We start from the raw sequence: 15,426 nt of genomic DNA on the forward strand, positions 1-15,426 counted from the left end.
AAATAATATTTATGAGTGTGAGCACGACTTGATGCTTCAATATGTTATTTATACATGTGGCATTGATTGTCTTCTAGACGATGATAATCAAATTGTGTTTATTTATGGCATTCAAACGATGCAAAATGGTGTTAAAAAAATGGTTTGAAACAAAGAGGGTGGTCCAATTGAAGTTTGATAGTGTTGTTTTGTGGTGCTAAATTTAATAAGAAAATGCCAATGGCTACAGTTTCCTCATCTCGTGACTAAGGGACTTATTATTGATTATTGAATTGAATGATTTGATAGAGAGTATGCCAAAGGGTTATAATGGAACCATTCCTTTTAAAATCAAAATTTTGAACTGGACATAGTACAAAAAGCTCACTCTTACACTTTACACCAAAGAAACTATTTTTTTTATTATTCTTAGTTTTAACGTTTAGCCCATATATTTGCTACCATCCAATCCTATATATTTATATAAAATGATGTGACATGTTAGATAATTTTGTTTTTTAAATATATACTTTGGTTATAGGATTTATAATAACTTTTTAACTTTTTTTAATTTTTATATTTAATGTAATTTTAATATTTATTAGAAGGAATGAGTAGTGTTAATATTATTAGAAAATGATGATTTTATGTAATGATATATGTTTTTAGAAAAACTGTTTATATCATTACGCTAAAATATAATTATTTAATAATATTAATGTTAGTCGAAAAGAAAGGATCATCTTGACTTTTTTTAATAAATGTTAAGATTACATAAAATAAAATAAAAAAGTTAAAAAAATAGACAATTACTTCAACTTCTACTACGTGTTAAATATAAAATAATAACAAAGATCCACTTTCAATTTTGTATAATAAGAAAAATGCCAATTCTTTAAACAGATCTAAATATATTCTAATATTAGTATGCTATTTTAATCAAATTTAAGTCTATTTTCAACTTGTAGGTTCTTTATGTGAAAATGTTGTTTCTTTTTCATTTTCGTTTGCATAGGAAATTGTGCAAAACTATATAAAGTGTTGGCCTCATATTGAATAGCTTTCTTAGATAGTAGGCATAACCTGCATGTCTTTTTGACTTTTCTCCCATGTGACTAAAAAGTATAGAAAGCAAAATCAATGAGAAATTGACCTAACATTGTTTAGCCTTTAAGTAAGGAAAACAAATGTCCAAAACAATGCAACCTAGGAAACCCAATGAAAAAAACAACTCAAAATCATCTTAAATTGCAAGATTTACAATTTTGCTTTTCCCACATGATATAATATATGCATACAAAGAAAAGGTCATTAAATATCATTTTTGAAAAATATTATGTGATTTTTTAATTTCTTAATTGATACTCCAAACCTACTTATCATTTTCTGCAGAAGAAAAAGAAAAGTATGGAAAAAGAGAGACTGAGAAACCCTAACAAAAAAAGCAGGGCATGGTGGTCCACTGATGGTGTTTGAAGCCAAAAAAGAAGCTGAAATTTGGATGTGGTTCTCAAAAGGGTACAATGTGTGATTTTCCTGTGAATTTGAAAAGTTGGATTAGAATCAAAGAATCTATAAAAGGGGTGGTAAAGTTAGTTCAGAAAATACAAGGAAGGTTCTGAGTTATGTGATGGGGGATTGAGAATCAGATACATCCAAAAACATAATTGTGAAGGACGCACAGTGATCACCCACCGTGAATTTAATGTGTGACAGTTGAACGGTTGTTCTGTTTTTTTCAGTGTCTGATTGATGGCCTCAGTTCACGTGTATCTCTCTGTGACAAAATGGCTCCACTATAAAATAAACCACATCCTCTCAGTATTAATTCTTTATTTTAAAGCAATCCATTACAACGTTTTAATGATACAAATGACAAAACAAAACATTTATTAAAATATAAAGAATTTCAATTCTCGAAACACTATTTGATGTATTAATTACAAAAGGAGGTAACTATTCCTTAAGTTCTTAAATTTGGATGAAAAATTAAAATTTACTTTTGATATATTTTAGTTTTCAAATTTTAAAAATAAATGTACGTATCTTTCAATTTAACACAATTAATTTCGTTTTACATGCTTAAATGACATTAACATTTCAACTAGAACATATAAATTATAGTTTGAGATATAACATATAAAATAGTGCAAACAGTGCAGTTTGAATGATATGTATAAAAGACCAAGTCAATTGAGTTAAAAAACTTATATTTAATTTTTAAGGTTTAGAAACCAAATTATATGTTAAAATTTGAAAAAAAAATCGAATTTATTCAAAATTTGAATACTAAAATTATATTTAATTTAATAAAAAATATTATTGTAAAGTTTTTGTCTTTACATATTTGTCGTATTCGTTTAAATTAGTTAAAGTTTTTTAATAGACTCAACGGCTTGGTTGAGAGTATTTAGAAGTCAACAAAATTATTTATAAGAATTTATACTAATTTTTAAAATTAATAGATTATTATATAAAATAATTAACTATTTAGGTGTATCTAATATTTATTATATAACACAATATAACTATTTCAACATAATCAATTATGGAATGCATAAGTTTAAATTGACTTAAAACAATTGCACGTAAAAAATATACTTATTGATGAAAGTAAAACAATACCTTATAATTGTCTAAGTGCATCGTCAAAACAAATTTATTATTTAAAAGATAAAGATTCTTATAGCATCTCTGTCAATAATATTCCATTTTCTATATATCAATACTTTAAATCTATATTTCATGCCAAACTATATGAAATCTACATACATTAATATATTATCAATATTAATAAATACCCTTTCTCATTTTTTTAGGCATATTAAAGAAATCAAAGTAGAAAAAAAAAGTTTGATGATTTTGCATCAACATTCACCAATTAATAACATAAAATAAACTAACACATTAATATAACAATCACACGAAAAAAAAAAAAAGGAACATGAAATCCATGGACTATTATATCATTCTTTCATGGATTCACTTTCACCTCAATGTAATACTTGTAAATACTCTTTTGAATATTATAGTAACCAAAATTTCGATGGGACGAAAAATTAAAAATAAAATATTTAAAAAAAGTACAGTTTGGAATCGATACTATAATTTATTTCAAAAAAATTACGGAAAAATTATAAAGATAAATGTGTTTTCATAAAAATATTTTAATATTTTATTTGTGAAATTTCAGACATTATTTGTGATGGTTTTATGAGACTCCATATGAAATTTTGAACTTGTTGAGTTGTTAGTTTCGCTAAGAGTTTAGATTTTATCCACTTGGTGAATAGTTGATGGTCATTTACATGACATTTTAGTGGTAGAAAACGCCAAATGATATCCATATGACAAATGGCCAAAGGTGAGATGTGTTGATATTAAGAAAACCTTTCGAGGAGATGGTGTTTGACGATGTTCAAAAATGCTAATAAAGATTCAATGAGTAGTTTAAAATTTTCTTTATTTTTGTTTTGAGTCTTTCACTTAAAGTAATTGTTAGAACTTTCAAATACAACACACAACATATAATAATTTCATGAGTTAAATGTCTTTTGAAATCTAAAATAAACTCAAAAATAAAAATTATCATTTTAATCTATTACATAATCGATTTATTTATTTTTTGGTTTAATGTCTCCGTAGGTCCCTATTTTGGTCATGAATTTCAAATAGGTCCTCTTCATTTTCGACGTATCAATTGAGTCCTTTTTTTTGTAAAATTGAATCAATTACAGGTCTGCCGTTAATTTGGACAAACGGCCGTTACAGTATTGGTTACGTGGCATGGTTGAGTGCGTTACTGATCAGACGTGGCATTTAAAATTAATTTTGACAAATGTATATTCAGTTTAGGTAAGGACAAAATAGGAAATTTGAAAAAATTAAAGGCATCTGCAGAAGACTCCATCTTCTCTTCTGAACGAGAGAAATCCAGAGACACTTACCCCTGCCCACACAGCCACCGCAAAAAGGGGACGACCTCGACGGTGACCTCAGGCGCCATCGGAACCACGACCGACCGCGACGCTGCTGTCTTCTATTCTTCGAGCGCGAGGCTGACGCCGGCCATGCCGCCGCTCGTCACCAGGATCAAGACGGTCGCGACGCTTCTTCTTTCTCCGCACGCAGCTGCAGTTCCCAACCACCGTCACTGACGCGCGACTCCTTTAGAGGTTCGAAATCCTGATTTGGCTTGGGCTCGATTTTGTTAATGATGGCTGAAGAAAGTAGTGGTAATTTTATTTCTCAGTCCAGCATTGAACTGTGTGAGGGAATGGAAGAAACTGTAGATGATGCAGGTGGGGAAAGTATGAATCTGGAGGAAGAGGGACCAGTTTTTAAATTTGGACATTATTTTTTCTTTCCTTCTACAGTTAGGAAGAGGGACCAATTTTTTTCCAGTGACCTTCTTCGTATACATTTTCCTTTTTTTTTTACATCAGTTGCATAACCCTCCTCTTTTGGCTTGCCAGTCTTCCGGTAAAACGACGCTGGAGATTAAGGTTTGACCAAAACCATGGATGGAATGCAAGAAAGAAACTCACAGCTTGGAACTGATATTGGGTCCTCCTTATCAAAGCTAATATTAACCAGTGGCTCAAACACCCTGGACTCAATCTTCTCAGATTGTCCCCCAACAAACGCCGCCAGTAGCAACTCCGTGTTGGACTATTTAGAACCCTTTGGATCTTCCGGGTTTGAGCCTTTGGGCTCTTCCGTCTACCTTCGCCAGAGGGAAATCCTCCAAAAGTTCTACCAAGAAAGTCGGGGGAACGGGAACGGCAACGGCAACGGATCTCTTCTTCCCACTTCCTTGGCAAACCCGTCTATAAATTCTCTTTACACTGCTTCGTTGACTTCTTCTTTGACCAACCCTTCCAAGAAAAAGCTCTACAGGGGAGTGAGACAGAGACACTGGGGCAAATGGGTCGCCGAAATTAGACTTCCCCAGAACAGGATGAGAGTGTGGTTGGGCACCTACGACACCGCCGAAGCAGCCGCCTACGCCTACGACCGCGCCGCGTATAAGCTACGTGGAGAGTACGCGCGTCTGAATTTCCCCAATTTGAAGGACCCGACCAAGCTGGGGTTCGGAGATTCCGCCAGATTGAACGCCTTGAAGAGCTCCGTCGACGCCAAAATCCAGGCCATATGTCAGAAGGTGAAAAGGGAGAGAGCCAAAAAGATCGCTGCCAAGAAGCTCAGTTCTGCCACCGCTCACGCAACCCGCAAGGAGAGCGAGAAGATCAATTCCTCCACTGAATATACATTTGTCCAAATTAATTTTAAATGCCACGTCTGATCAGTAACACACTCAACCATGCCACGTAACCAATACTATAACGGCCGTTTGTCCAAATTAACGGCAGACCTGTAATTGATTCAATTTTACAAAAAAAAGGACTCAATTGATACGCCGAAAATGAAGAGGACCTATTTGAAATTCATGACCAAAATAGGGACTTACGGAGACATTAAACCTTATTTTTTTTAGAGGTTCCAAACATAGAATAATCAATTATACAGGGAAATAACCAATTAAAATAGATTTTTTTTTATGTTTTCATGTTCTGAGTAATATAGGTTCATTTTATAATTGATTAAATCCATTTTCACAATAGATGAGACGTGTGTTTAATTGATTAAACGGTGTAATAATTGATTATTTTAAAGAGACTTTGCAAAATATTTTCAAAATTGAGTTAGGGTAATAAATTATTATCTAATATAATTGATTATGTAGTTAGTAAATGTTTTCAAATTGCTTTTTTAAATCTCTATAAAAAAATATTAATATAAATCTTCCTAAGAATTTTTGCAATCATTCAAATTTATACACACATTTTCTAAGATCAAAGCATAGTCATTAAAAGCTTTCAAAGTTTCTAATAATTCTTAACGATTGTGATGTGTGAAAAAAATTCTAAGTGTGCTTTTGTTGTGGTAAGTGTTAGTATTAGATGTTGAAAAACTTCATTATAACTTTGATGATAACAAAATTTATAATAAAATAGGAGAGTTAATCAGTAAGATAATGTCCAGTATAGCTAAGAATGATTAAACAATACTCTTAGATAACAACGGGCTATAAAAGAAAGTTAGTTAGATCAAAGAAGTATTAGACTCTCATATATAACCAATTGACGACTCATGTTTTTTACTACAAATATATGTCTTGTTCAATTAATGTGTGTTCAATGATTTTAAGCAAAGTATGGCAAAATCACTCATGGAAGCATGCTCACACTCGTCTCAGTTCATTCATGGAGACATGCTCATAACATATCTTCAACTCATCAACACAAAACATGAAAATGCATAACGATACTCATCACAGAGTCACTTGAAATATTAACTTCCCTCACGTGGGTTTAACACGTAAAACTTCAAAGCTTTTCACTATGTTTGAATCTTACACTTACTTTTCCTTCAAATCTATTCAGCCATGTTCTTTATTACCAAGCGTCACACTGACTTACTTGTTTAGTATGTACATTTATAAACATCTCTTTCTTCCTTAGAAAACCCTAGATACTCTTAAGGAATGTCCCATAATCATTATAATAATCACTCTTGCAAAAATATCATGTATATCTTTCCATATCTTTTTGTTACTAATTCTTAGGAAAATCTATGTATATCTCTCGAATAAAATGTCATCTCTTAATAATATAATTCATAATATATTTAAGAAAATATGCCTTCAAGATAATTTACTCATAGTTATCATGCACTATTGAATCTTTTACAATCTTTAAAATTAGGTTTAATGTCTCGGTAGGTCCCTATTTTCGACGTGAATCTCAAATAGGTCCCTTTTCTTTTCGGCGTCTCAATTGGGTTCTTTTTTGTGTAAAATTGGAGCAATTAGGGGTTTGTCGTCAAATTGAACAAACGACAGTTTAAGTTTGGCCTACGTGGTATGGTCAGTGTATTCATTAATCTGACGTGGCATTAAAAACGAATTTTGTATTAAAAATTTGGATTGCACAAATGTGGATTCAGATTTAGGGAAAGGCAAAGTGGGCAAAATCTAAAAGTTTAATTGTAGTCCCCTGACCCGAATTCAATCTTCCATGGTTTCATATCTTCCACCAAGCGAGAGACCAACTCACCCTCTTCATCACTCTCAAGCTTATTTTTCACCTGCATAAAAAATATCTTCACTTTCAATGTGTCTCCCGTACGCTTGCATGTTCATTCCATTCAACTCAAAATTATATGCTTGCAAAAAAAATTATTTTAAAAAAAAAATTCTAGCTTCTTCCATTTCATAATTAGATTGCCCTACCCACAAACTTGAACTTCAATGTAAAACCATTTTATGGTGTGTAGGTGTGAGTTTATGGATCTGTTGTATATGGGTAAAAATGAATCGAAGGAAAAAGATGGAATTTGATTGGATTGTGATGGTAATTTTTCCATTGAATTTGTAACATGTATCACAGGACAGATCACCCACCAATTACCCACTGTCTGCAGAAGGCGCCTCATAAACTGAGTTTTCCTCAAACTCTCACACCAATAGAGAGAAACAGAGAGAGAGAGAGAGAATTAAGGAGTAAGAGTAGTAACTTTTCTTGGCATAGAGAGAAAGAGAAAGAGATGGAGAAAGGGGACAAAAGGGTTCAGCTTTTTGAGGGCAAAAGTGAGATCTTTCAAGCGCACATCCATTTAGCAAAGAGGCATAGTCTTAACGGTGGGAGAGGAGACCAGTCCTCACGACTCCGATCGGTTATTGAAGACGGCGTCAGCGGTGGCGATCCTGGTTCGTGCCGGCAACGTCGCAGGGAGAGACGAGATTTCTCTCTCGCGCACGAAAAGGAGGTCGAAGTTTGGGCTGCTTCGTCCGGTGTGGGTGGCGTCGTCGACGACACTCTTGGCCGGCGAAAGGAAGGCGCAACGGAGGGTAGGGACTGCTGAGTTGGAGGTTGAAGGAAGAGGTGTTTCTCTCTTTTCCTTTTCATTCATGTCCCTTAGGATTTTAGGGTTCTGAAGAAGAAAAGGGGTTTCCCCTCCGCGCTTCTAATCGAAGAAGAAAAGAAGAAAACGGGTTTGCCCAGTTTGCCTTTTTTGCCCTTGAAGATATCTGATTTGACGTTTGCTCAATCCATTTTTTAATACAAAAAACAATTCAAACTCATTTTTAATAACACGTAGGCCAAACTTAAACGGTCGTTTGTTCAATTTGACGGCAGACCCCTAATTGCTCCAATTTTACACAAAAAAGAACCCAATTGAGACGCCGAAAATATGGACCTACCAAGACATTAAACCTTAAAATTATACTCATGGTCAATTCTTCTATTTCTAAGAAAATATTTTTGAAAGATAACAACATCAATTCATATATTAGTATTTTCACCTTATCATTTATGAAACCTTCCTATAATAACAATTTCCATAAAATATATTCCTTGTACTTTCCTTGATAAACCTCTAAAAATATAATCTTTTTCATAACAAAATTTGTTATGCCTTGCCCAGTGATTTAGTTTTCTTCACCTAGTGAATTTATATCGTCTAATGCTTTTATTGTTTATATTGTCTAATATTGATGTTGTTTAGTCCCTCTAATACTCACGTCGTCTAATGCTTACATCATTTACTCCCCGATTTACTAGGATTGTGTAATACCCACATCATCTACTCCTTAAATATGAAGTAAACAGTAAAACACTAGAAGGGGGTGAATAGTATTTTCAAAATATTTTCGCAATGCAACGTTTAATGATTTGTTATGAAAGGAAATTGTGATGTAATATGTATAGACGCTGAGTAAGTAAATAAACATTCTTTCAAACGATGACATAGGAAATTTAAGAATTGTTTTAAAAAAAGGGGAACAATAATAAGACACAGTGTTTATATTGGTTCACTCAAACTTGTGTTACGTCTAGTTCTCCCTTAAGAACTATTAAAGGGTTCATTAATCTTATCAAGATTACATGAGTTTAACCCACTCTTGGTTGAGTATTCTTACACCACTTCTGGTCTTGAGTATAACCCACTTCTGGTTGAATATTCTTACACCACACCTGGTCCCCTAGTCAAAATGACTAGTCCGAGTATTCTTACACCACTCCTGGTTTCGAGTATAATCCATTCCTGACACCCTTAGGCAATTGTCTAGACCGAGCTTACCCACTCCTGGTTGAGTATTTTAGCCACTGTTATAACCCCTAGAGAATTGTCTAGACCGAAATTACTCACTCTTGGTTGAGTATTCTAGCCACTCTTGGCATCCCTAGACAATTTTCTAGACCAAGTTTACCCCCTCCTTGTTACAAGTGTTTTAGTTCTCTCTAAAACATACAACAGATCCATTATGGGATATTACAAAGTCCATATGTTTAATTCTCAATGAGAGGATATGTTTAAATTATAATATGATACTTTTATAGTTACAGACTCAGGTTACTCTCGTAGAGAGAATAAGATATTAAGACATAGTCTGGTAACTGCAGGTTGTTTTCTTTTTTGAAAAGCATCAAAGGATGTTAGCTTGGTTAGCAGTAAGATTGATCTTTAATCTTCATGCTTGTGCTTGCTCTTTTTCTCTTCTCTTTAGTGAGGTTGTTCCTTTGATTGGAGAATCTTCACGCGATGTAAGCTTGAAGAGAAGTAAAGGTGAGTATTTGATTTTTTTTATCTTCTTTTTTCTTCTTTAATGAAGTTGTTTCCTTTTATTGAAGATATATAGATGATGTAGACTCTAAGTAGTAACATTTTATATTATTCAACTGCTTTTGATTTGGATGTTCATTCTCTTCTTTATTTCCTCTAAATGGAAGAGCTTCAAACGATGTGTATAAGCTTGGTGAGTGTCGTAACCAGGATCGCAACGGGGAGGCTGGCGAAACACTTAAAAAAAATAAAAGAATTTGAAAGTAAAAGTTTGGAGTCGCCACCATAGTTTATTCTGGAAAACTACGGAAAAACCATAAAAATAAGGCTCGGTCTACGAAACAAGATATTATGGATCCGGGAGTCGGTTATGCGAAGGGAAGGTGTTAGCATCCAGAGCGTTTTCCCAAAAAAGTACCTTTAATTAAATGTGCAAAAATGATGTAGTTTTCAAAATGTCATTTTTCCCCAAAAATAACAAATGCAAGATAATTCAAATGAAAGAAAAATATTTTTTTTACTTTTAGGAAACCCGACAAGGATTGACCTTGTTCCTAGGTATTCTCATGTGAGAAATCAGGGGTACGTAGTTCTTTAGGAAAATTTGTTTGGATAATTGTTTAAGAAATTGATTTGGAAAATGATTGAGGAAAATTTTGGATTTTCGAGAGGTTAACCAAACAAGGATTGACCTTGCTCTTACGTATCTCCACTTTTGATGGAGAATCAAGGATCACGTAGTTTTGGCCTAGATTAAATGTATGAAAATTTGATATATTTTTTAGCTTTTTGGAGATTATATATATATATAGATATATATATATATATATATATAGATATATATATATATATATATATATATATATTTGGTATTTTGATATAATATTTAGATTTTGCGTTATGAGCACTAGGCTGATCGCATGAGTACTCATACAACTTTTTGGTTTGTTTTATTGTTTTGCATAATAAGTACTAGGCTGATCGCACGAGTACTTATACGGCTTTTTGGTTTATTTTATTGTTTTACGTATTGAGTACTAGGCGGATGATGGCACAAGTACTCATACGACTATTTATATTATTATATATTATTATATTTTTTATCATATATATTTTTATATTTTTTAATTATTTTTTTAATAAGAGATGAGTTGAAAGATCTATTACACACAAATGTAAAAAGCATAAAATAAAACAAATGTGGTTGAAAACAAGATAAATTTACAAACATAAATAAAAAAAAATATTAAAATGCATACATAAAGGGAATGAGAAGAATATGTGTACCTTGTTGAGGATTTGAATGATGGAGGAAAACCTCACTTGCAATAAGTTGTGAGAAGAGGTAGATGGAAGGTGAAAAAGATGACCTTGGAAATGTGGTATAAGTTTAAAGTGTATAAAGGGATTAGGAAATGGTAAAGTGTGAGAGAAAAATGAAGTAGAGTTTTGGGATGGAATGAAGAGATTTTGAGATAGAAGAGATGGATATTATGTAATTGTGTGTGTAAAAATGGAGTGAAGAATGGATGGGTATTTATAGAGTTATGGATGTAAAAAATTGATGAATAAAAATAATATAATAAGTTGGTGGAAAATTTAGATGAAATAAAATATAATAAAAAAAGTAAATAGTAAAAGTTAATGTGGAAAATAAGTGAAAGAAATAATATAAAAAAGTTGGTGGAGAAATTACGTGAGATAAAATATAGTAAATAGTAAAAATTAATGTGAAAAATAAGTGAAAAAAATAATATAAAAAATGGGTGAAAAAATTATGTGAAATGAAATATGATAAAAAAAGATGAATAGGAAAAGTTAATGTGGAAAATAATTGAAAAAAATAATATAAAAAGTTGGTGAAGAAAGTAGGTGAAATAAAATATAGTAAATAATAAAAGTTAACGTGGAAAATAAGTAAAAGAAATAATATAAAAAGTGGGTGGAAAGATAGATGAAATAAAATATAATAAAAAAAAGTAAATAGTAATAGTTATTGTGGAAAATAAGTGAAAGAAATAATATAAAGAGTTGGTCGAGAAAATAGGTGAAATAAAATATAGAAAGTAGGTGAAATAAAATATAGTAAATAGTAAAAATTAATGTGGAAAATAACTGAAAGAAATAATATAAAAAGTTGGTGGAGAAAGTAGGTGAAATAAAATATAATAAATAGTAAAAGTTAACGTGAAAAATAAGTAAAAGAAATAATATAAAAAGTGGATGGAGAAATTAGGTGAAAAAAAATATAATAAAAAAAGTAAGTAGAAAAATTAGAAAAGTTAGGAAAAAAGTTAAATAAAAATAAATATATAAAAAATGTAATAATAAATGAAAATGTAGGTAATGTGGAGGATGATGTGGAAGGTGATGTGGAAGGTGATGTGGAGAGTGAGGTGTGATAAGAAAAAAAAAGTGGTTAGGAAGTAAAATAATGTGGGATTATTTTGGGCCACTAGGCTATGAGTTAAAAATTTAATTAGGGGTGCAAACAGTAAAACAAATAGTATTTTATTATTTTTTAATTTTTGTTCTTATGTTTTTATTTATTTAATTTTGTGATAAATTTTATTTATCCGGACAAAATTGGGTATTGACAGTGAGCAATAGAGTGAATGATTAAAGCACATTTTCTTTCTTTTCTTCTCTTTTGTTTTTCTGCTATGCTCTCAACTTCATTCTTTTTTTCTTCATTTCATTTTTACCTCAAATGATTCAACCTTATTTCTTTTCTCTTTTTCTTTTCTTTATCCCGTCTTGGGCATAATACTTTATCCCTCTCTTTTTCATTTTCTTTCTCTCTCTTTTCTTATGGGATAATTTCGCTTACAACACTACTTTTGATATTTAAGTTTCAATGTTATTACGATTCTCAATAAGGGATATTTTAATTTGAGAGTTTGAGAGCGTATCCTACTGTTTTGCATATATTCCTAAGACAGTTTCTTTATAACATATTTTTCTTTTCGTCTCTCCATGAGGGCAACTCCTTAGGTATGTTACCTCTATGGCTTTCATGTAGGTTTTTCTTGTTGACCAAATGCTTCTTATAAACAGTGTGTTAGACGATATGGACTTTAGAGAAATGTTGTTGTGTATATTCTTATTTTGAGAAGATTGTGTATTAGCATTTGGACAATTTGCATAGCTTCTTGTATAAAGCCTTAGGGTTTCATTTGATTTGAGCAAGTGATTAGACGTTATAGGTCAAGTAGGCACTTCTCTTTCTTGAAAAGATATTTCGTTTAATGTTTATTGTTAAACTTCAAAACTTGAGTTGCTAGACGATTTGGTCTCTCTAGACAATCTTGTCTTATCAAGATATTAGGGTCATCTAGTGATCACCTCGTCTACTACCTGAAATGTTAGGGTTGCCTAATGTTAACCTTGTCTACTCTCTATTAAATTTATCTTTTTCAAATTTATCTGTTAAATTTCAATTATCTAAATAGATAATAATAAAAATACCAATAAAACATGCACGACTTATCATTTCTAAAATTATTTAATAAACTCTTAATTATTTAAAAAATAATAATAATAAAAATATCAATAAAAGATAAAAATAAACAAAATAATAAAAAAGATGATAATATCAATTATCAAATGCTTATAAGAAGCAACTTTCTAAAGATTATATGTTGTTGATATATGCATTGAAAAATGGTATTCAACTGCATTGGCCTAGTATATTTTCTAATGTCATGATGAAGGAAAAAAGATTTTTTTTATCATTTTCCTTTTCCTATTTTTCTGTCAAATGTACTATGGAGTAGAGTTGGAGGGTAAAACTACAATGGCGATGAAACTCTCAAACAAAATTAGGGAAACTATTTTACTAAATAGAGGATCATTAAAAGAAACAATTAGTGGTTGTTTAAGAACAAGAAGATGCCCTTATTTATGCATTTGATATACTTTCGTAAAGAAATTTTATAACATTCATTTGATATCTTTTTGAGTCATTTTTTATTATTAAAAGAGTGCTTTCAAGATGGTTAAATAATTATCAAAGGTTGTGTTGTACTTTTGGGTGTTCAAGAGTTGATTGGATTGGTTTCTTCTTAGTGTGATCTAAAGATAGTACATATCTTCTTGATAGTACACATGTTTACTTATTTGTTTTACAAAAATAAGTAAACATATGTCATTACAAAACATTGACTGTTGATAATTGAAGTTACATCCAATTTAATGACCTTGGCTTAAGAAAGGCTTAGTTTTTCCATAGTAATGATTTTGTGAGGGTAATGTCTGCATTATGAAACTTAGTAACCCATAATTAACAAAAAAGGTTGGATTTTTTCCTTTAGGAATTAATATCTGATAAGAGGGGACCATGTCTAAAAGATATAAATAGAGTCACAGATCCTTGGACAATGACAAGGAGATGTCGCATTCACCTTTCCTCTAAACAGCTCAACGTTCAATGTGAAAAAACCATCTAGTTCATCTTTGTTTTTAATACGGTATATACTTTTTAATTTGGGAGTTTGATATATCTGCCATGGTATATCTGGATTTGTTTCCGTACTCCTACTTTTTTCTTTCAGAAAATAATACATTAGTAAGTATATATTAAAATAATAAAAATTATAATTAATTAAAATTCTTGTTTTAAAAAGTGAAGTATGCATGCAATAATAAACTTAACATGTTTTGATCTGGTGGAAACATGCACATATACATGTTTTTTCTGCTCTTTTTATAATAAAAAATGTGTGCTTAAAAATTGATTATTATAGCAATTATTAAAATAATATAAGTATATATAATAGTATTTTTTTTATAACAATAATTAATCAAATTAATTATGTTCTAAAGATAAGGATTAGAATGATAAGAAAAGTATATACACAATAGAACAGCTACAATGCAATCCATTAAATCTATAAATAATTATAATTAAGTAATAAATTATGCAATTATTTTTTAAAAAAATATAACTATTTCGAAACAAAATTTGCTTATTGACAAATAAAGCTCAAAACTTAATTAAAACTTTAAAACAATAATTTTCTTTTTTAAAATAGAAGTGAAAAATTGTGTATTAAAATTCTTTTTATTTTACAATTATAAAATAATTAATTTATAAATGGTATAACCTTTATTGTAATTAATATGAATAAATATGTAAGAAACTAGAAAATAGCATAAGTGGTCTTTATAGGTAAAATTTGAAGATTTTATTATTAAAATGTAAAATTCATATAGAAAAATTGGTTATTCATGTTTTATTTTAAAAGAACTATAATCTCTCTAAAGTTGTTATTTCTTTTTTCTTTTCTCTAACTTCTCTCTAAGTTTTATCTCTTTGAATATTAGAGTTTGTCATAAAAATCTTGGTTTAAAGTACAATGATACTAGTCAATTAATCTTTGGTTTTATCTCTTTGAATACTAGAGTTTGTCATAACTTCTCTCTAACTTGAGAATTTACATTGATAAATTTGAAATATAAAACAAAAATAAATTGAATAAATTTTTTTATAAAACTAATGATGAATCTTATTTTGAAAAAGTAATGAAATTAAGTTATTTGTTAGAATCATTAAAAGCACACCCAAAACCCCTCTGAACGGAAGTCAGGTGTCAAGTAACGAGGATTTGGAAATCAGATAGTGGAAGGCAGGTGTCGGCAGATGAGCGGACGCTCGTTTTGACGTGGGAAGCAAAACTGATTTTTCTGAAAATTCCCGTCACACTCTCTGTATGCACCCTTCTTCCCAGATTCTGAAAAATCTCATTTTCTCCTCCTTCTCACTACATCTCCTTCATCTTCTCTCTAAGAAATCTCACATTTCTCTTCTCCGATCTC

General features: G+C 30.8%; 1 protein-coding gene across 1 annotated transcript; it reads left to right on the forward strand.

The window, feature by feature from the left end:
- Positions 1–4,483: 4,483 nt before the first annotated feature.
- Positions 4,484–5,284, forward strand: LOC128193900 (ethylene-responsive transcription factor ERF061-like). Its single transcript, XM_052868091.1, has one exon. It carries the CDS (start codon positions 4,499–4,501, stop codon positions 5,282–5,284), a length of 786 nt encoding a protein of 261 aa, XP_052724051.1. The 5' UTR covers positions 4,484–4,498.
- Positions 5,285–15,426: the final 10,142 nt, after the last annotated feature.

This window comes from Vigna angularis, chromosome 9 (assembly GCF_016808095.1).
Source record: "Vigna angularis cultivar LongXiaoDou No.4 chromosome 9, ASM1680809v1, whole genome shotgun sequence".
Taxonomy (NCBI): Eukaryota; Viridiplantae; Streptophyta; class Magnoliopsida; order Fabales; family Fabaceae; genus Vigna; species Vigna angularis.